Source organism: Corvus hawaiiensis, chromosome 9 (genome assembly GCF_020740725.1).
Source record: "Corvus hawaiiensis isolate bCorHaw1 chromosome 9, bCorHaw1.pri.cur, whole genome shotgun sequence".
In the NCBI taxonomy this organism is placed as follows: Eukaryota; Metazoa; Chordata; class Aves; order Passeriformes; family Corvidae; genus Corvus; species Corvus hawaiiensis.
In genome coordinates this window covers 31,711,604-31,733,121 of record NC_063221.1, presented here as the reverse complement: position 1 = coordinate 31,733,121, position 21,518 = coordinate 31,711,604, and the positions used below count along the sequence as shown (strand labels likewise).

At 50.7% G+C, this 21,518-nt stretch overlaps 1 protein-coding gene across 2 annotated transcripts in view; it reads right to left on the bottom strand.

The window, feature by feature from the left end:
- Positions 1 to 21,518, bottom strand: part of DNAJC6 (DnaJ heat shock protein family (Hsp40) member C6) — a 41,281-nt gene that overhangs the window by 17,499 nt on the left and 2,264 nt on the right. The window contains exons 1-4 of one of the 2 annotated variants that reach the window (XM_048313056.1): positions 15,088 to 15,289; positions 3,409 to 3,559; positions 2,586 to 2,635; positions 2,348 to 2,496 (exon numbers count right to left, since the gene is read on the bottom strand). In XM_048313056.1, coding sequence (XP_048169013.1) covers positions 2,348 to 2,496; positions 2,586 to 2,635; positions 3,409 to 3,559; positions 15,088 to 15,274 — 537 coding nt within the window. In that variant the 5' untranslated portion in view covers positions 15,275 to 15,289. Of the gene's footprint in view, positions 1 to 2,347; positions 2,497 to 2,585; positions 2,636 to 3,408; positions 3,560 to 15,087; positions 15,290 to 21,518 lie in introns of those variants that run through there. The other variant, XM_048313057.1, reaches the window with a different exon arrangement.

Below are 21,518 nucleotides of genomic sequence, written 5' to 3'. Positions count from 1 at the left end.
GTAGGGGCCAACAAATCAAACAGTGCTCAAAGTTCAGAGAGCAGGGAACAGCCATTCTCTATTTACCCTCTCCACCTTCTCCTGTCTCCAGAGTTTGTTTCATTCCTTCTGTTGAAACCTTGATTTTCCCTGTTAGAATTCATCCAGTGACCCTTCCCCTGACAATCTTCTGAGCAGACCTCCCTACCAAGCATCTGGAAAAGCCATTATCACTTCTCTAGTAAATAATACACATTTCCCAACAGTCCATAATTACATATTTACATTGCCTCTAATTACACATCTGCCTGATGGTTTGCAATTAGGAAATTAAATGTGTGCTTGGTGTTTGTATCAAATAGAACCTCACCAGCACTCAGCACAGGCAACCTTAGGGAAAAGCAACTGGAATTCTCCAGCTCTGGGAATAAGCACTCAGCACTTGTTTTAGTTTAGCAGCAGGGCAGCAACTGCCAGGAATGTGACCCCTGAGAGGCTTTGAAGTTTGGGTTTGTTTAATGTTAGATTTGAGTTCTGTGTTTTGAAACTGCTCTCACTTCCTCAGGCCGGTGGGAGCTCTGCTCGCCTCTCCTCTTGGGGACACAGAGGGGACAGCAGAGCACAGCCAGGTCTCTGTGCAGAGTCACTGGCTTGGGTTGGAAGGGACCTTAAAGATCATCTTGCTCACACCCTGCCACCTTCCACTACCCCAGGGTGCTCCCAGCTCCATCCTTGGACACTTCCAGGGATGGGGCAGCCACAGCTTCTCTGGAGAACCTTTCCCAGTGCCTCCCCATCCTGCCAGTCCCCACTCCTCCTCGACAGACTGGGCACCTGGGGCTTGGTGACCCACTCAGCTACATCTAGGCAGGAAATGGCGCAGCAGGACATGAATTCACCTCCCTCCTGTGCCACCACGCAGCAGAGTGACCTACTTTGATCTTAGGAGCAAAAGGTTTTAAAGAAAGCAGGAATTCAAAAGCTTTTCCTGTCAAAGAGCAAGTGTGTATCTCAGTGCAGATCAGCTGACATCCTCACCCCAGCAGAAAACTCACTGGGATTTCACCTCCTTGAGAGCCCTTTAGTATTTTTTCCAAGATATATAAAGCTCAGCCTCGTAATTACTTCATGTATTGTGTTGTTCACACTCCATTCTCATGGAAAATACTTGGAATCAGGACTTGCCAGCCCATAAGCTGAAAATATAATATTTTATTAAAAGGTAATTTTATTTTCTTCCTGTGTGAGTCAAGGCAATGATTCCAAAGCACCGAGTTTTGCTTTGAGAGTGACATTAAAAGTCACCTGTTGAGTGTTGGGTGGGTGGGAGATAATTCCAGGGGTTCAAGAGTTATGGCCAGCTCATACAGCAATAGACCTTTAATGCTGGGCTTTCAGAAGTAGATAAATCTTTCACCCACAAACAGCATCAGTGATGCACCAAAACCAATCAAGACTGAAGATTCAGAGCTCCTAATGTCTCTTAATTAGTCTTCCCTGTTCATTGAGTCATATTTGAAGTCTGGTTACTGATGGCCACTGAGAAATTTGCTTCAAGTATCAGTGAGTGGTTTCTGGTGATCAGAATTGCTGAAGATAAATTCAGCTACACCTCAAATGAAAATTAAATTAGGCTTAGATTAGATTCATTTACCCTGACTGAGGGTGAAACCTGGCAACTGCTGCTGCCTTTAGGGTTGAAGGCACCAAAAAGTGAGAAATTTTTTTAAAAAGGCACCAAACACATCACTCCCTTGTGGGAGAGGGAAAGAACAGGAAGTTTTCAGAAAGATTAAATCTAATCTTGCATTTCAGCAGCAGCATTTCATAGAGATTTCCTCTGAAAGCCATTAATGAAGCAGAGCCTCACAGTGCTCCTGATGCTGCTCCGATTTTGGAGAGGGAAACTGGGCCAGGCAGTGGAGGTGGCTTTTTAAAGTCACAAGAGCCAAAATGCCCCTCAGATCCCGTTTCCATCCCGTGCTCTGCCTGCTGAGGGCTCCTGCCTGATTAGGGCCCAACTGCAAGGAAATAATCTCCCTTCTCCTATTGGCAATTTCTTCCAAAGGCCTTTCATTTTATTGTTTCTCTGCAGCAGCTCTAACGCTGTAGGAGCAGCTCTAACACTGTTTTATTCTTTATTTCTCTGCAGCCCGCTCAGTGCAATGCCTTTCACTCTGCCAGGCTCCTCACATGAACATGATCCCTGAACTTTCCAGCTCTTTAATCCCTGTGGTCACAGCTAAAACCCCAAACCCACCCCAGCAGCTTAAAAACACCTATAACTCCTAAATCACCTTAAATTCTGGATACAACAGGAGCTGGTGCCCCCTTTCCTAAGGAATTTTCCCCCATGGAAGGCACTCACCCTGTTGTGGAACTTGGCACTGCGATAATATTTGGGTGACAAGTTGAACACGGTGTAGTGGTCGGGGTGCCTGGAGTCCAGGAACGTCCTGACATCCTCAATGTGATTCCTGAATCCCAGCTCCACGCCTTCAGCAGGAAAAGACATCACTGGGAAAGCAAGGAGAGGCCAGGATGAGTGTGTGTTTATGGAATTATGGGATACTACAGGTTGTATTTCCCCATGGAGCAGGGCTTACCTATGATCCTTGAGGTAATGTAGGAAATATCCAGCTCTCCCTTGGTGTAACTAAAAGGAGACAAAGCAGGAGACAGAATTTAGGCACTTTAGCAGCACATTAAGAGTGTTTTCCCAGAAAAGTCTACTTTTCACACAAGGAAAAATCATCTTCAAATGAATTCTTAAGATGCAGACAGTGACCCAGCCTCCCTCTCTCCACATGCAATTAACTGCATGCAAAACCTGCAAGGAAAGTCCCTTTTCCCTTTTGTCATTAATTTTCAGTGCCAGTTTCCAGGAGAAATCTCCTGCAGTTTGCACTTTGCAGATCCCTCAAACTCTCTGGGGTCTTGCACGCATTACATTTCCTTAATTTCTTGTAGATCCCTATCCCTCGGAGGTGGGCACGGGGGACAACGCCAGGAGAGTCCCCAAAGCAAAGTCACCTCAGCCTTTCTTCCATTCCAAGGTGGATTTAGGGCTGGGAACATCCTTGCACAGCAAAGAGAGGCATCAACACCAGCCAGGTTTCAGTGACAAAATATTCAAGTGGTGGTTAACTAGAAGGACCCCACAGGGAATCCTCCAGGAATTGGAGACCAGGTGCTCCACTTTTCCAGGTATTTTCTGGATTTTGGGATGCTGATGCTCACTATGAAGCTTAGATTGTTTTACTTGAGTTTTCCCTCTTCCTTGAGGCCAAACCCCAATTATGAGACAGAACCAAAGAACTCATTTGGGATTTTCCCCTCCTTCCTCATTCCCTGGGAGTTGTGCTGTGGTGGTTCAGTGGCACCAGCACTCTGCAGCTCCTGGATTTTCCTGCTTCAGGTGTACTGTACCTGGCAACAGACTGCATGACCTTGGAGGAGGTGTCCTTCAGGGTATCCTTCAGGTTATCCTTCAGATTGCTGAAGAGCCTCCCTGCTCCTCCTTTCACCATGTCCAGCAGGCCTCCCCCATAGCTGGACTCCATGTCTGGTGACGAGGCACCTTCAAGCACAGCAAAACCAAAGCCAGCGTCACTTGTTGGGAACAAATCCTGGACAATCCCTCTGCTCCGTCCACACCAAACACATTCCCGTGCTCTGCTGCGTGTCAAGCACGGGGGAAAGTGGTTTTCCTTCTCAAAGTCATGATTTTCCAGGGATGAGGGCTGGCTCATTCCTGCCAGCTGGGCTCAGAACTGTCAGCACTGTGTGTAGGTTGAATGTTCAGTCTCAGCACAGTGAGGACAACACGGTACAAGATCTAAGCTGGGGGTTGGAACTGGGTGGTCTGAACATGAGCTAGGTGTGCCCAGGTGGCCAAGAGGCCCATGGCAGGAATTGTGTGGCAGCAGGAGCAGGGAAGGGATTCTTCCCCTCTGCTGGGCCCTCACCTCGAGGGCTATGTCCAGTTGTGGGATCACCACTCCAAGAAAGACATTGAGGTGCTGGAGCATGTCCACGGAAGAGAATAGGGCTGGCAGAGGGGCTGAAGCCCCAGGAGAGGCTGAGGGAGCTGGGAAAGGGGCTCAGGCTGGAGCAAAGGAGGCTCAGGGGGGACCTTGTGGCTCTGCACAAGTCCCTGACAGGAGGGGGCAGCCGGGGGGGTCGGGCTCTGCTGGCAGGGAACAGGGACAGGAGGAGAGGGAACGGCCTCAGGCTGGACCAGGGCAGGCTCAGGGTGGACATCAGCAGGAATTTCTGCATGGAAGGGGTGGTCAGGCCTTGGAACTGCCCAGGGAGGTTTGGAGTCCCCACCCCTGGAGGTGTCCAGGCCTTCCTGAGTGACCAGGTGGGGATGGGGCACAGCTTGGGCTCGATGGTCTGGGAGGGCTTTTCCAACCTAATTAATTCTGGGATTCTGTGGTCTTTAAGGTCACTTCCAACCAAAGCCATTCTATGCTTCTAAGCTCCCTCACCTCCAACCCAGCCCAAAGCAGCTGATTTTCTTATCACAACCAACAACCACCTCCTCAGGGGTGAGAAAAAGACTCTCCCTACTCCATGGGACATCCTTCAGGGCAGTCCTCCCAGCTGTCTCTTGACTGAAATTTGTCCAACCCAAACTGTTCTACAATTCGATGATAAAATGCTAATTTTACTGCAAATGCACCTCCCACTCTCAGGCAGCCTCACCCATAGGGAGCTATCCATAAACCTTTAAACTGGAGATTCCACTGGGAAGGTGATGCTGCCCTGGTGTGGTCACGATCCACATGATCCAGGTCCTAGACTGGTAAAATTAGAGGCCACCTCTCCTCTACACTCCCTCTGCCAGCTTCAGAACAGAAGGTGCCTCCTCGAGGCACAGGAATATTTCTTTTGCCAAACTTGCTTGAGTATGATTTAAAAAAAAGAGAGAAAGGAAAAAAATCAAAGAAGCTTGTTGACTTCCAAGTGTGGAATCAGTGTTTCATGTCCCCTCAAAAAGTTTGTTTTCATGTTATTCTGTGCTGGAAGAGCCAGGGGTGGAAGGAGGAGATGTTCAAAAGGGGCTCTCAGTTCTGCAGGTCAGCTTTTAAAGGAAAGGAAGGCAGAAACGTGGTAGCTTGGAGCAGGGAAAGGAGGACAAAGGATCAGAGGTTCAACAGCACTGGGCAAATTCTTACAGCTGGAAATGCTGCAGGAGAGCAACAGAAGGGCTCTGACAGTATGGAAAACCTAAAATCTTTAGAAATCAATCTGAAGATTTCAGAAGTGCAGAGAGGAGGAGAAACAGAGAGAACAAGACTTTCACTGTATTTCTAAGAGAAGCAGCAGGAGTCAATTCCAAGTCTCCTATGTCCCCTAAAGCAGAGAATCAGAAAGGATGGATGATGAAGAAAAGGCATCCACTGCCAGAGGGCAGGGATGGATGGGAGATTGGGAAGGAATTCCTGGCTGGGAGGGTGGGCAGGCCCTGGCACAGGGTGCCCAGAGCAGCTGGGGCTGCCCCTGGATCCCTGGCAGTGCCCAAGGCCAGGCTGGACTATTCTGAACACAGGGACAGTTCAGAATGAACCTCCAGCAGTCAGCAAACACAGCAACAACCTGCTGCACCTCCTTACAAAACTGACATGTGTCAGGAAGGAGCATTCTTGTCTTGGTCCACCCTCAGCACTGGGATTTCAGCTGAAGGAGCCCCTGCTGATATGATGGGAGCAGGAGAGAGTAGAAATCTTAATTAAAGCACTTACGTGCTAATTTTACAGAGGATCAGGAGAAGGATGTGCAGGAGGAGAACTTCTCCCAAGGCAGAGAGAGCTTTGGAAGAGAACACTGGTCCAGGGGAGTGCAGAGGGATGTGCTCTGTACAGGAGCAGCTGAGGGTGGCAAAGCCACCCACGTCTGGATTAGCCAGGCCAGGAAACTCATTCCTGCCCAGGGAGAGGGAAAAACCCACATACCCAGGAGGGAAATACCCTCTCCTCCTGCACCCTGCAGTGCCACGAGCAGTGATTGTGCTTATTCTCAAAAACAAAGACATTTAGACCAATCCTGCTTTAAATTTTGGGGGTTGGAGCCAGAAATGGGTGAATGGAACAGGCGTGACCTCAAGTGATGGGGAAATTTCGGCACCAGCAGCCACCACCTGCAGCCAGAGGTCTCCCAGAGTGACCAGCAACAGAGGCTCACACCCTGCCACCAGCTGAGGGAGGTGCTCGCTGTTGGAACCAGCGACAAATTCCAGATTTGGAAGCTGTGCCTGCAAAATCTGCACATTAGAGGCCTCGTCTGCCTGGGGAGGTCCCTGAGCAGCCCCCCCAGGAAAGCCACAAACCTTCCCAACCACAGGGCCTGGATTCCAGCTCTCCAGAGAGCCCAGGGGGAAACCAGCCGACATTTAAAAGGCATTTAAGGCTCTGTCAGTCTGAATATTTATGCTGATGAAGCAACTCTGAGCCTGAGAGAGGGGAGGTGAAAGGAAGACGCCTGGAAACTGAGGATCAGCAGAGAAGTGCTGCCTTTCCCAGGTTACTTAGGAGGAGGGAACAGACCCTTTTTGCCAGGGAAGGGCAGACAAAAAGCAGACATGAAACCATACAAAAGGAAGCAGGTTTCCCTCAGTCTGCCCAGATTATGTGTAACAGAATCTTCAATGTCAAATGAGATTTTTTTTTGCTCAGGAAGCTGCTGCCTGTGCTTTCATTAGGGATGGAGTGAGGAAAGAGCTAAATACTCCCTGTTTCTCATCCTGGAATCACAGAATGGTTTGGGATCTGAAAGACCATCTCATTCCAGCTCCCCATTCCACGTAGGAAAGCATTAAAGCTTCATCTCCCACCTTCCCAAAAAAGACCTTTGGGAGTATTAAATACCCCTCTGAATTCTCTTCCAGTAGTACCACAAGAGTCAGGCACTACAATGAGGAAAAACTGTGTTTGTGTCCCAAATTCCACATTTCTAGATGGTTTTATTTGCTTGCTGCAGCCTTCTTCCTCCCCTCAAAGTATTTTTTGGGGGAAAAAAAGGGTTTTTTGCTTGTTTTATCCCCTAAGATAAAGGTGGAGGCTGCCCTGTGCCTTGGCAGAAACGGCCCTTTTAAAGTTCCCTGCTCTGAACAAAGTGGAGCCGCTGTTGTTGTGGCTTCAGCAACAAGGCCTGGATTGTTTTTAAGGAACACTCAGCAAAAACAGCTCCTGTTTGTGCCTCTCCCCCCCCAGCAGCCAGCGGAGGAGCAGCACAGCTCACGTTCCTCCCACACCCAGCTCTCCCAGCAAAGCCTGCCTCGTGTGGGACGTGCTTTCCCACCAGCGCTCAGGGAGACAAGCCAGGCTGCTACAACTCCAGAGCACACTTCAACGCTTTCCCTCGGCATGAAAGGGTCTGCATGGCAGCAGGAGCAGCCCCGGTGCAGGAATTCCTGCAACAACAGGGTTGGAGCATCCTTTAAAGGGCGTATCATGGATGGAGGGGTGCTGGGTGCAAAATTACCCAGGCAGAGCAGGGAATCCACGTCCCTAGGTACCCTCTGCATTCCCAGCTCCTGCTGTTCCCCACATTCCATCCTTCAGAGGATTGCAAAGAGGAGTTTAACCTTCCCTGTCCAGGGGAGGGGTGGCAGGAGCTTTCAAAAGCAAATCTCTGGGCAGTGGCTCCTCTGCATCCAGTGATAATCAATAGTGGAGAGATCCGAGGGCTTCATCTGCCAGCTGGGCTTGGAACAACCTGGGATCGTAGAATGTTCCCTGCCCACAGCAGGGGCTGGATTGAGACAGGCTTTAAAATCCTTCCCAACCCAAATTATCTGTGATTCTCTGGTTCTAGTTATGTTTTAAGGGCACAGTCTCACACCCTGAAGCCCAAACCTTCCTTCCAGCACATATTTTTCTTCTGGAGAGCTGAGCTTTACCATATTTAAACCAAGACTAAACCATCAATGCTGTTACAGACACTTGCATCCTGTCTCGTATCAGACATAGCCCAAGTGTCAGAGTCACATCAACTTTTTAGTAATCACTGGGTGGTGGTTTGGGAGAGAAATCACCACCAGCAGAGGCAACTCAAACAGTGATAAAGGGGTATTCACAGGAAAAGAACCTACTGAAATTATTTGGGAAGTTCCTCAGACTCACACAGACCCTAAACACTGAGTTTTTTACCTAATTTTTTGCTACCAGTCCCATCTGTCCCCTCCTCCTCCACTGTCCCAGATTCCTGCTAGAGTTAGGTTCCCTACAAGGCTGGGCACAGATATCTTAAAGAGTAATTCCATAAAAACAAGCTGCAAGACACGTGTAGAGCAGAACTGCAGGACCTCAGCAGCAGAACAGGCTTTGATCATTTGATAAAACCATTGCTGAGACCCCCAAGCCCAGGTTTCCCTCATCCTGACACTTCCACTGTCCCAGGCTGCTCCAAGCCCCATCCTGGGACACTGCCAGGGATCCAGGGGCAGCCCCAGCTGCTCTGGGCACCCTGTGCCAGGGCCTGCCCACCCTCCCAGGGAACAATTCCTTCCCAATATCCCGTCCAGCCCTGCCCTCTGGCACTGGGAAGATATTCCCCCTTCTCCTGTCACTCCAAACCCTCATTCAAAGGGTAAAGCCAGAATATTTCTCTCCTAATCAGGCAATCATGAGGCACAGAAGCATCCCTGGCATCGAGACATCTTCAATAATTTATTCAGCTGAGCAAGGGGTTGTTGCTCATGAGGTTGTTGTTTGGGGTTTTCTACTGCAGCTTTCCAGCACTTAACTGGTACTGCTCCATCCAGGCCTTTTGCCTGGAAGAGATGGAAACTGCCTCAAAACAGGGGAGGTTTAGCTTGGATATTGGGAAAATGTCTTCACAGAAAGGGCTCTCCAGCCCTGGCACAGTTGCCCAGGGCAGTAGCGCAGTCCCCATCCCTGGAGGGGTTTAAAATCCCTGTGGATGTAGCACTGGGGGACATGGGCCAGTGGTGGGGTATGGTTGGACTGGATGGTCTGAGAGGGCGTTTCCAAGCTGAGCAATTCCATGATTCTGTGCTGCTCTTGGGCAGCAGAGGGTCCCTGACCTCCTGCGGGAAGCACTCGGAGCCTCCGGCAGCAAACTTTAGGGTAGAGAAGCTCAAGAACCTCTTTTTGTGCTTTGCTGTGATTAAATTCCAGAACTAACATTGCCTGAGCCCAAGGCTTTTTATCCAAAGGTTTGTTTGAGGCTGCTTAAATGTAAACTTCTTGGAAAGTTGAAGAATTAATGTATTTGTGCTTTTGCTTGAGAAATGGAAACTAAGGAATGCTGCTTGCACCGTCAGTGTGGAGGATTTCCACAAAGGGGGGGTTTTACTCTGTTTTTTACCAGAATAGTAATATTGAGAGGGGAGGAGGGGAATTACTACCCAGTACCTGCCAGATTTATTTAATTTGTTAAAAGTTTCCCCTCACGAAACTCATCCTACAGTGAGCAGGATGCAGGCAAGGCCCAACACTGAGCCACCAGCACAGAGCACAAAATCTGTCTTTGAAGTTGATCGACATTCTCTCTGCTTCTCCTCCCTGTCAAAACAACTAAAAAAAGACAAGACTCCTGCCAACACCAAATCATTCAAGTGTCCAAAACACACCAACCAAACAAAAGAGTCATTAAACCGAACCTCCCCGTTTGAAAACGAAGCGAGCAGGGAACACAAGACAACATTGTCAGCCCGGGCCTTTGTCCCCGTGCCAGTGACATGGAGATGTCTCTCTTCTGACTCAGTCAAAAGGAATCACCAGAGCACAAGGCATTATGTTTGCAAGTGTAAAACAGTTCAAGAAATCTCAATTTCACCACTTGCAATTTCTTTCAGACACTTTTCCTTCGTGGTTACTCCACCCCAGGAAGCGCAGAGCACAAGCAAGTCTATGCCCCAACTGTTTAAAAGCTCTTTTCTATCTTATCTAGATTATAAACACCACAGAATAGCACAGAAAGGGTTTTCCTAACATCTATCCTTGCTGTTACTTTTATATCTTATTTCCTAGAACCTCTTCTTTCAATGCTCAGCCAGCTGCTAAGAAAGCAGAATTGAATGCCACAGCAAAAACCCAAATAAATTGGCTTCTTCACTGCCTGGTTCTCATCTTGTGAGCACTTGCAGCAAGTTAAAAAGAAAGAGACAAAAGCAGCTCTGCGTAGATGCTCTTCTTGGAATCTGGTTTTTGAACTCGCGGTGTTTTGTGTCCTGTGAGGTTCAGCTCAGGTCTCTCTTTGAACCTCTGTTCCCTCCACCCTCAGACCTCCACCCCAATCCAGGGCACTTGCAAGAGGAACTGGCTGTTAACAGGAACAGAGATCCCATTGGAGTTGTGAGATCCTGTTACTGCATCATTCCATAGAATTTCCCAGGCCAGATCCCCCATCCCTGTGTTTGCACTCCCACAGGGATGGTCCAGAGGAGGCCCTGGAGCTGCTGCAGGGCTGGAGCCCCTCTGCTCTGGAGCCAGGCTGGCAGAGCTGGGGGTGCTCACCTGGAGAGGAGAAGGCTCCAGGGAGAGCTCAGAGCCCCTGGCAGGGCTGGAAGGGGCTCCAGGAGAGCTGCAGAGGGACTGGGGACAAGGCCTGGAGGGACAGGACCCAGGGAATGGCTTCCCAGTGCCAGAGGGCAGGGCTGGATGGGAGATTGGGAAGGAATTGTTCCCTGGGAGGGTGGGCAGGCCCTGGCACAGGGTGCCCAGAGCAGCTGGGGCTGCCCCTGGATCCCTGGCAGTGCCCAAGGCCAGGCTGGATGGGTCTGGAACATCGTGGGATAGTGGAAGCTGTACCTGCCCGTGGCATTGGGTGGAACTGGATGAGCTTTAAGGTCCTTCCAACCCAAATCATTCCAGGATTTTATGTCAGGATTCAGAGAGCCCCTTGGAACCCCTCAGTGCCAGCTCCCTGCCATCCATGAGGAGCTCCTGCCCTCCAGCAGCAACCCTGTGCTTCTGCTTCCTGGCTTTTGCTTCTTTTCCCTTTTCACTCTGAGCAACACCAGCCCAAAAAAAAATATTAAGCCAATAATCAGAAGCACTTGGGAGTTAAGAGCAAAGCTGCAACCACTGATTATTTTCCTTGCAAGGAGGTGTTTATGAGGCTGCAAATCTGCATTAGGAGAGGATGCTCAAAGATCTAATACTTTGCATTAGTTTAAGGAAATTAATAGAAAAACCAAACAGGAGCTCAGTTCCTCAGCTCAGGGGAGTTGGTGACAGCAAGCACAGCCCCGTTAGTGAAACCAGCAGCAATTTGCCCCAGAATTGCCAGTGCTTTGCCTTCAGCACAAATCCTCACCCGTCTAGAATTGCTCACGAGTAACCCACACACAAATATTCCACAGAGCAAAGAGCATTTTCCTATGCCCAGGCGCAGAGGAAATTCTATGTGAAGGGAAAGAAGATAAAGGTTTGACTGTTCAGCTTTTTAACTTCATTGGAAATGGTCTTTACCTGCACCCAGAGATGTGGCAGCAGGAGCAGGGCAGTGCCTGTCCCAGTCCCCCAGTCCTGGGGTCAGTTTTGGGCCCCTGCTGACAAGGACATTGAGGGGCTGGAGTGTGTCCAGGGCAGGGAACGGAGCTGGGGAAGGGACTGGAGCCCCAGGAGAGGCTGAGGGAGCTGGGAAGGGGCTGGAGCCCCAGGAGAGGCTGAGGGAGCTGGGAAGGGGCTGGAGCCCCAGGAGAGGCTGAGGGAGCTGGGAAGGGGCTGGAGCCCCAGGAGAATTCCTGAGGGAGCTGGGAAAGGGGCTCAGGCTGGAGCAAAGGAGGCTCCAGGGGGACCTTGTAGCTCTGCACAAGTCCCTGACAGGAGGGGGCAGCCGGGGAGGTCGGGCTCTGCTCGCAGGGAACAGGGACAGGAGGAGAGGACATGGCCTTAAGCTGCACAGGAGAGGTTTAGATTGGCTATTTGGGGAAAATTTCTTCCTAGAAAGGGTTTTGAGAGGGTTTTCCATCCCTGGCACGGCTGCCCAGGACAGTGTTGGGAGTTCCCATCCCCAGAAGGATTTCAAAGCTGTGTGGATGTGGCACCTGGGGACATGGGGCAGTGGCAGCCTTGGCAGTTCTGGGCATGGTGGGACTCGATGACCTGAGAGAACTTTCCCAGCGTTAATGATTCCGTGATTCTCTGCTCAGCTGCAGCACTGCAATCACCCTGCCAGACAGACAAACCAGTGCCCCAGTGTCCCCCAGTGCTGGTGACACTGGGCTGTCAGTCCAGACTGTTCCCCTCCTCGACTGCAAACAGCAGCTGCTCCGCCCCACAGGAAACCATCATTTAAAACCATGAAAGAAAAGAAGGAAGGACATAACGAGCTTGGATATGGCCAGGGCACCTCAAGGATTTCACCTTCAGGGTCTGACACCGAATAACACAGAGTGGAGATTCCCCTGCCCCACCAAAACCCAGCAGCACATTCCCTTCCCTGAGATAGAATTTATCCCACCCTTCTCCTTCCTGAGGAATTCAAGTCTCTTTTCCCAACTGAATTATGCTCAACCACTGCCCACCTTGGGAGTTTCAACTCTGGCATCATTGGGAAGACTCTTAAACACTTATATTATAAATATTTTCTTTATTAGAAAAAAACAAACCACACACATGCAGGTGGGTGGTGGTTTTTTCCTTGCTCCGATTAAGCCAAAATCCCAACCACTTTATTTTCCTGTCTGTGTATTACACTGCTCCCTAATCCTTGTCCCCAGTTATCCATCTGCAGACTGCGTGAAAGATAAATCACGTCCTCAGTTTGGGAGCAACTTCAATTACCAAATCACTCGGAATCACAAGCACACCTGAGGGGTGGATTTGATTCTTTAAGCTGCTGTAATTTCATAGTTGGCAAAGAAAAATGGCTTTGCAGTGAGCTGGGAGAAATTAGGAATTTATCAGCCTGAAGTGCTCAGATGAACAAGAGAGATACAAGTGTGGAGTTCAGGTTTGGAACAGAGCATCACAGTTGACACAGAAATTCTTTTAATTTCATGTGAAGGTTTTGGAACAACCACCAAAAAGTCCTTATTAAATAAAGAGGTTATTTAAAAAAAAAAAAAAATATATATATATATATCCTATAAATAGATTTCAAGGGCCACATTAAGGCCTGAGGTTTTTGCTGCTCAAGTGCCAGGTGTGTTGTTGAGAGCACCTGTAAAAATTAGGCAGTGAGAGCAAATTGAAAGAAGCAAACTCTGGCTAAGACAGATCCCTAAAAAATCAACTCCCAAATCCCAGAGCCAGCCCTTGATCCAGCCCATGCGTTTGGGAAGAACATCCTGGAAATTGGTAGAGGCCATTAATACAATTTAATGCTCTGGGCTAGAACCAGAGCAGCTGCAGAGTGGAAATGGCTGAATATTGCAGAAAACCTGTAAATAAAGGTATTGTCTGCCTGTCCATGAGCACTTTTTTTTTGCTCAGCAAAACCAGAAACCCAAATGGAGCTGCACTCAAATTATAGCCCAGGATGAGGCTCGAGAGGAGCCCCAGCACCTGCCCACACCTGCCTGGGTGTCACCACCACCTCCCACTACACCGATGCCTCTGGTCCCTGCACTTCCGGGAATTTCATCCAGATAATGGCCTTGATAATAGATATTACCCTGCCTGCAGCATCTCACCATCCCAGCAGCTGTAAGAACCCAAATCACTCTAACACAGCAGCCTACTGTGAGTAAGGAGCTGTTGGCACAGCCTGTGATTACAGGCAATTGCAGCAGAGATGTTGTAGCAGCAAATTCAAAGATGTTTCTGAAGTTCGGGAGTAAAAAAAAGTTATTAAAAAAAAACCAAAAAACCAACAAACACAAGCCTAAAAGAGATCTTGGAAGGAAATTCAGATGGCAAAGGGAAAGAGGAAAACATGACTGAAAGTGTTCAAGAAGGTTGGGCAGGGCTGGAGCACCCTGGGACAGTGGAAGGTGTCCCTGCCCATGGCAGGGGTGGCACTGGATGGGATTTAAGGTCCCTTCAACCCAAATCATTCCAGGATTTTATGACTCTTATTACATCAGAGAAAATGGGGAGATAAAATCTGATATAGGGCTCTCCCTGCCCAAGCCCAGCCATGGCTCATTAGGGTTTTTTTCCCCTCAAGAAGAGGTTACCAGGTTAAAAAAAAGATGCTGTGTCTGAAGTGCTTGTGGAGTGCCTGTGGCCCAGCCCTGTCTTTCATGGAACAGTGCAGGTGTTTTCACTGGGAATTACAGTGATAGGTCAAGGAGTAAAGGGTTCAAACTGAAAGAGGGGAAATTTAGGTCAGATTTACAGAAGAAATTCTTCTCTGTGAGGGTGGGCAGGCCCTGGCACAGGGTGCCCAGATGAGCTGTGGCTGCCCCTGGATCCCTGGAAGTGTCTGAGGCCGGGTTGGAGCAGCCTGGGACAGTGGGAGGTGTCCCTGCCCGTGGCTGGGGGTTGTCACAAAATGATCTTTCAGGTCCTTCCCAACCCAAACCATTCCATGATTCCGTGATTCCATGCTGCAAGACCACCCTGCTATAATGGGTGGACATAAATGTGGTCCCTCAGAAACACCCAGGGTGTTTCCCTGCACCGGTCTGGGCTTCAGAAGTTCCCTGCAAAGGCTGTGGATGCTCCTGGGGATGGGCACAGGTAAGGAACCAGAACCAGAGCCAGTCCCTTCCGAGGGATCCCTTCAAAGCCATCACATGGGCACTCTCCATTCCTGGTTATCCAGGCAAATTTGAACCTTCCGAGGTGAAGAGCTCTCTATCCCATTACCAGCCATAAAGACCATCTGGTCCCTTACTCCCTGATTAAAAAAAAATGGTGCATGCAGCGCATCATCCATCAGAATTAATCCAACTCACTTTGATGAGCGCCTTTTAGAGGAGAGGGCGGGGAAACAAAAAAACTCAGGACAATTCTGGGAATTCAGTCACTCGGGGGAAAGATCCCAGAGCGCTCCATCCATTTTACCTCATGCACACGCTTCATCTCTTGCAGGGGGGGGGAATGAGGAGCCAGCACCGAGGAGTCTGCGGCGCTGGCTCCCTCCATCCCGGCGCGCCTGGACAAAGGGCCGCTATTGTCCCCGGCCACCCGCCCCGGGGCCACCGAGCCCTCCCGGTGCGCGGCCGCCCCCGCCCCGCCGTACCTGAGCTGTCCATGGTGCTGCCGCCGTCGGCGCGGGGCTGCGGCTGCTGCTGCTGCCGCCCGGGGCTCCGGCCCGGCCCCGCCGGCCCCGCGCCGGCCCCGCCGCGCTCAGCGCCGCTGTCCACGAGCTGCAAGGATTCATAGCCGTCACTGCCCGGCTTTTTCCGGTAGCTCCCCAGCAGGCTCATGGGCGAGCCGGGCGGGCAGCGGCTCCGGCGCCGCGGGAGGCAGGGAGGGAGGCAGGGAGGGAGGAGGGAGGGATGGAGGAGGGATGGAGGAGGGATGGAGGGACAGAGGGAGGGCGCGGCGAGGCTCCGGCCGCCCCGAGAGGAGGGGAAGGGCGGGCCGGGAGCGCGGCCGCCCCCCCGCAGCCGCCGGAAGCGGGCGGGGAGGACGCGGCGCCCGGCAGGAGCAGCGTGCGATGGGGGAGTTCGGCCGAGCGGCTCCGCGCTGCCCCAGCGCCGGCTGCTGCGAGCCCTTAGCGAGCTAAAAGTGCTGCCTCCACACCATTCCCTTCTCCGGGCTGCTGTCCCTGCGTTCTGGCGGGGATCCCTCTCATCCCGGCGCATCCCGCTGGGCTGGGCTGCGCGGCCATGGATGGGTTCGGGAAGCGGTGCCTGACACCGAGATCTCTGTGTCACTCCGGGGAAAGGTGCGTTCCTTCCAAGGTCACCGCGTTAGGGGCTGGCACAGCCCGCGCTGCAGCCTGGAGGAGGAGGGGTGGCACAGCACTTCCATACCGAGCCTCCAAAATCCTGAGGAGCATCCCTGGGCCAGTGGAACACCCAGCTGCGTGTGGGCGGGTAACCAGAGGGATCCCAGGAGCTGGATCCTGGTGGGATGATGCATCAGCATCCCAAGCTCTGGTTTGTGCCACTGTTGGCTCCAAACTGCTGGCTCCCAGCAGTGCCACCGACTGCTAAAGCCATTTTTGTTGTTGTCACCCATCTATTTTTGGCTGTTCCCATGCAAACAGACTCTGGACCAAGCCAGACTGTGGCCCTGAACAACTGATGAGCTGTGCCTTGCTCAGATGCAGTTTTCAGCCAGGGCTTGTACATCATAATTTCATTCTGCACAGAACACAGGAACTGAGGGATGCTCCAAAGGAAATGAGCACTATTAAACTCTTCTAAGTGGATTTCTTTGTAGTTTAAGGAGAACTAAAGGCAAAAGGAAGCCCTAGCAAACAGACGTGAGCATGCCTTCGACCTCTTGCGGAAAGGAAAATTCTCTGCTCAAAAACCAGCCCAGCTTTGCTTCTAAAGCAATGACATCAGTAAGCAAGGCCAGGCTGGACGGGGCTTGGAGCACCCTGGGATAGGGGAAGGTGTCCCTGCCCATGCAAGGGGGTGGAGGTGGATGAACTTTCAGTTCCCTCCCAACCCAAATAATTCTGGGACTCTCTGATCCCGAACACTTGTGTAGCAACACCCAAACCCTGAAATATCCCTGGCACTTGGCTGAAATTTCCTGCTGAGCACTCCAGGGCAGCAGACATCTGGTACAGCCATACCTTGTCATGTGCTATTGTTTATGTAACCCCGGTGATTTCATGTTACGGAGCAGACAAGGTACATCTGTGACCCAGAATTTCCCCAGAAAAACCCCGGCAGATTTACAAGCAGCAAACCAAAGATGAACTGACCTGACATGAGCAGCTCCCTGTCAGCAGCAGGAACAGCTTGAACTCAGGGTTGGGGTTGTGTTTTCTACCCCCTCCATACTTTGGTCTGTGTGGAGCAATTCATGGATTGCAACACTGGCCAGCAGGGGTGGGGCCCTCCCTCCTGGCACCCACCAGCAGCAAGTTAATGAAATAAAAATAAACACCTTTCCTGAGCCATTTTGTGTATTCTGAGCAACCTGGGCCTGTGGAAGAGAATTGGAACAAGATGGTTTTGAAGGCCCTTTCCAACCCAAACCATTCCAGGAGCCTATGACCATTAGCAGGGATCACATCTGTCAGTCTCTCCTAGTCAGTCTAGGATACAACAATTCCTGTGCTCTGGGATAGTAAAAATGGGAAATTTGGGGGGTGGAGGTGAATTTTCATTTCTTTTGCTTGCTCAGATAGAGCCCAAACACATCAAAAACAGATGGAGGAGGCACGTGGAGGCTGTGTGACATTTCCAGGAGTGCTCAAACCCTCCTGCTCTGGAGGGACTGAGCTGAGGAACCTGGCACGACACAGACCCTGCACAGCCTAAAACCCATCACCTGTAGGCTCTGCTGCCTGCATCCATCAGCTCCAGAGGCTCATCTTGGACCAAATTCCATGTCCTCAATCCAGCAGCCACTCCCTCACTGCTGAGCAGCCAAGGTCTATCTGCCTCAGCTTTTTTTTCTGGAAAAAAAAAATTGCTGCTTCTTGTTGAATCTGTTATTAATTCCTTTCTTTCCATGTTTTCCCCAGCTTTTGGGGGATCACAGAGGAATCACCACCACAGCCTGAAGCTCCAGCCTGGAAAAAGGGGTTTCTGCAAAACACAAAGGGACAGAGCAGCCACTCCAGGGGATCTTGGGGCAGAGGGGGGAGGAGGAAACAACCGCAAAGTCCCACCCTTGCTTGTACAAACACAGAGGGATGGGATTAGGGAATCCTGTGGGATTCAGGTGAAGCTGCACTTACCCAGTGGGAAGTTTAGCTGAAAAGAACATATAAAATAATATTCCACCCTCCCTCACTTCTCCCTGTAAGCTGGGCTAAAGCAGGGCCACGTGGTTTCTCTGTTTTGGAGATCTACAGTATAAAAAATGCTGTAACAACAAAGAAACCCAAAATCAAAAAAGATGTTGAACTGCACATGACTTTCAGAACTGAAAAGGAAGAGGTAGGGAATGAGCCCCTCAGAAATATTCCTTTGCTGAGCAGTGGCTGGTAACAGCTTTGAGGTGCCCTGGCTGAGTGGCAAGGCTGGCAGGGGCCACGAGGGCTGGCGAGATGTTAAGAACATGCTAAGGAGGATTTTGTGTTGTCCAGACCTCAAGAGATACAAACTCTCCCCGTTCCTGACCTTGGAAAAAATTGATTTGCCAACCTCTGGCTGTTTTTCTCTGTCTGGGTTGCAGCCTCTCCTGGCTAAAGTCTCTCTTCGTAGCTGTAATCAAGCCCCAACCATCCTGAGGTGCAATTCCATTTTCTGCTCCTCTCCTCCCATCAGCTGAACAGCTCAGGTGAAGTATTTCACCCTTATTTCTTCAGGAGCACAATTAAACTGGGGAGTCTGGCTAGAATTGCAAATAGAGCTTGGAAATTAATTGAACACCTGGAGCAATACCCTTAGACCCCCCCATACTGAACATTTGTTCCAAAGTCACTCCCCTGGGAAGGCTGAGCTCCCCGTGCACAAAGTGTTTGTGCACAAAGGCCAAGCCCAGGTGTGGAGCCACAGAATCACAGGATCATGGAATGGTTTGGGTTGGGAGGGACCTCAGAGTTCACCTCCCAGTGCAGGGACACCTTCCTGTGTGTTGTGACCTGCCCAACAGGGATCACCTTTCCTGCCCTCCCGTCTGAGCTCCGTTCATCCCTTGGGCAGTGCCAGGAGCATCGATCCCCCTGCACTGCCCTGGGAATGTGGCAGCAAAACAGGCCCAGGCTGTCGGTTCAGAGCCAGAAATTCCTTCTTGAAGCAGTGTCCAGGCTTGTGCTGGGATAAATCAGTGGTGCTCGGCCTGGAGTCAGGGATGGCTCCTTCCTCTGGATGAGGGAATGGTGTGTCCCTGCCTGGAACAAGGAGCTCACAGCCTGCCCCTGAGCGGTGGCTCCTCAGGGCAGCAGAGCACATTCCCAGTGTGGGATGTGATGTGCAGGGGGAAAACTGGGATGGTTTGTGAGGATCCAGGTGAACAGAGAGGGGCATCAAATGATCCAATCCCTTCTTAACCTCCCTGGTATTCAGGAGCCTCCAAACTGGCTCTTTCTGTCTCATTCATCTCTGACAAAAAGCAAAGAGGGTTCTGAGGTGGTTTGGGGCTGGATTTAAGTGTTAAACTCAATTTAACCTTCAGCAGAGCCTTTGCAGCAGTGAGACCCAGCGCAGTTCTCAGGGCTGGCTGGCAGCTGGAGTGTCCCCTCTGAGGATGACACTTAGGATGACTTAGGATGTGACAAGGTTTTCACTCCCTCAGTATCTTTTTTTCCCCCATCCTTTCCTCCCTGTGCGAGCACACCCATTAACTACGGTGCTGTGTCAGCACATTTTTTTATTTCTTGCCTTTCAGTCTTGTTAAAAAGCTGTCAGGGATGATCCACAACTTACTCATCCCAGCCCAGGACTTGGTTTTGGAGTATTCAAGGATTTGCCTGTCTCCTCAGCGACGCTGAGTGAGGAGCTGCTTGCCAAGGGCTGCTGTAGCTGCTAAAAATGTACATGGTTCACAAAGAAAGAGGAGAAAGGGATGTGAAGTGGATCTATAAGAGGCCATTAAACAGGAAATGCTGGCTCAGGAAGTCCCCAGCCTGCAAAATGTTGGAAAATCAGAGGCTGCACAGCCATTCACAATCAGGTATTTTGGTAAAAATCAGATATTTTGCGGCCTAAGTGCTGTTTATTCATCGTTTCCCATTCACTGTGAGGGAAGTGGTTAAATCCTGAGGAAAATCTGGGCACTGGCTATTGTTTGCACTGGAAAATGGCTGGTGGGGAAAACAGGGAGGAAAATTATACAACCAAGTGTCATCGTGGGGTTGCATCAGCTGCAGCTGCTGAGCTCAGGGTCAGGCTCCAGCAGCACAGAACTCCATGAAAATGGCCAGGCCGTGGCTCTCAGGTAGCTCTGACCCAGGACCCCTCAGTGAAATCAGTTTTTCCATGAAAACAGAGGGAAATCACAGCTGAAGGCTGCCACCCACTGCCTTCCCTTCACTTCAGGAGGGACGGAGCGAGGCTTTCCTGTGGAGGAACAGTCCAGGGGATGTGTTCTCACTCCAAGCCTCACGGGGATGGATTATCCTGGGTGGATATTTAAGAGACCTCATGAGGCCCAGGGTGGGGAGATACAGAGGGGTCTGGCAGCACAGGAAGGTGGGCCAGGAACCCAATACAAGCCCATTAAGGTGGTCCTACTTTCTGCCAAAATTTGGTAGCACAGTTTTTACCTAAAGCTAACAGGGAAAATTATATTATGAGAGCTTTTTTTCTCTGGCTGATATAAAACACTAAAAAATTGTCTTTGTCTCAGTTTATGGTAACTTACAGGTCCTGCATCACCCCTGACTGAGGCAGTTCGGTTTGGGTTTTTAATTGATCATCTTTTCCAAAGGGATCCTCAAGCAGGCTCCACAGGGCTGCGCTTGCTCTCTCCCAGATCCTGGTTCAATCCATGTGGTCCTCTGAGGTTTGGGATGTGGTTCAAAGGGAGACACACCCAGACTGGTGTGGGAAGAGATTTCAGCTGGCACAGGGTGCCCAGAGAAGCTGTGGCTGGCCCTGGATCCCTGGAAGTGTCCAAGGCCAGGTTAGAGCAGCCTGGGATAGTGGAAGGTGTCACTTCCCACGGCAAGGGTGGCACTGGATGGGCTCTAAGCCCTTCCAACCCAAACCATTCCAGGATTCCATGGCTTTGCATGAAAATTCAGTGGTGCAGGAGCCAGCAGCCTGGTCCTTGGGGACATCCCATCCCCGTGAAACCGGGCAGGGATGGGGCTGGGATGGTCCCTCACCCTTCTCCTGGTGACCATTTCCACCAGGACAGGCAACAAACCCCACTTCAGCACTGCCTGCATCAGCCTCTTGTGGGCCCCTCAGTGGTCACCCATCTGGGAATGCTCTCCTGGAATGCCTCCAAGACACGAATCCATGGAAAAGCCCCTGGACACGGAGCTGGAGAGTGCTGACTCAGCAGGCAGTGCCAGTGCAGGGGCTGCTCTGAACCACGTGGCTCTGAAATAATTCACCGTGTGCCCCAGGCTGGGAGCTGTGTGGGGAGCGAGCACCTTCCCAAAGCTGGCAGGGTGGGAAGGGAATGCCAGGAGGGATGGGAGGGAGAGCCTGCTGCATCCCACCCTTCACAGACATCAGAGAAACATCTGCTGGCCGAGAGCAAACTGCTCTTCCAGCAACGTTTTCCATGAAAACTCTTACTTGGAAAAGGAATTCAAACAGGTTTTAGATCATTGCTTTTTTGCTTCCAAGCATGGTCTGGGAAAGGGAATAAATGCAAATTTTCCTGCATGGCAAAAGCTCCATTTCAGAGGATTTGGAGCAAATCCTGCCCCTAGTCTCAGTCTCTCTGCCTGATTTTGTCCTGCATCCCCAATTTCTCCATCTCTCCGTTTCCCAGCCACAATTCAGGGATCTAAATGATACCATTTCCCATCCTTATTATTTCTGGCTGCTCAAGATGAGGAGTTATTCAAGAGAAAGAAATCCATATGTTGTTTGTTTCCATCAAACAGGGCCTCATCCACTTTTGGGACTGTAAGAG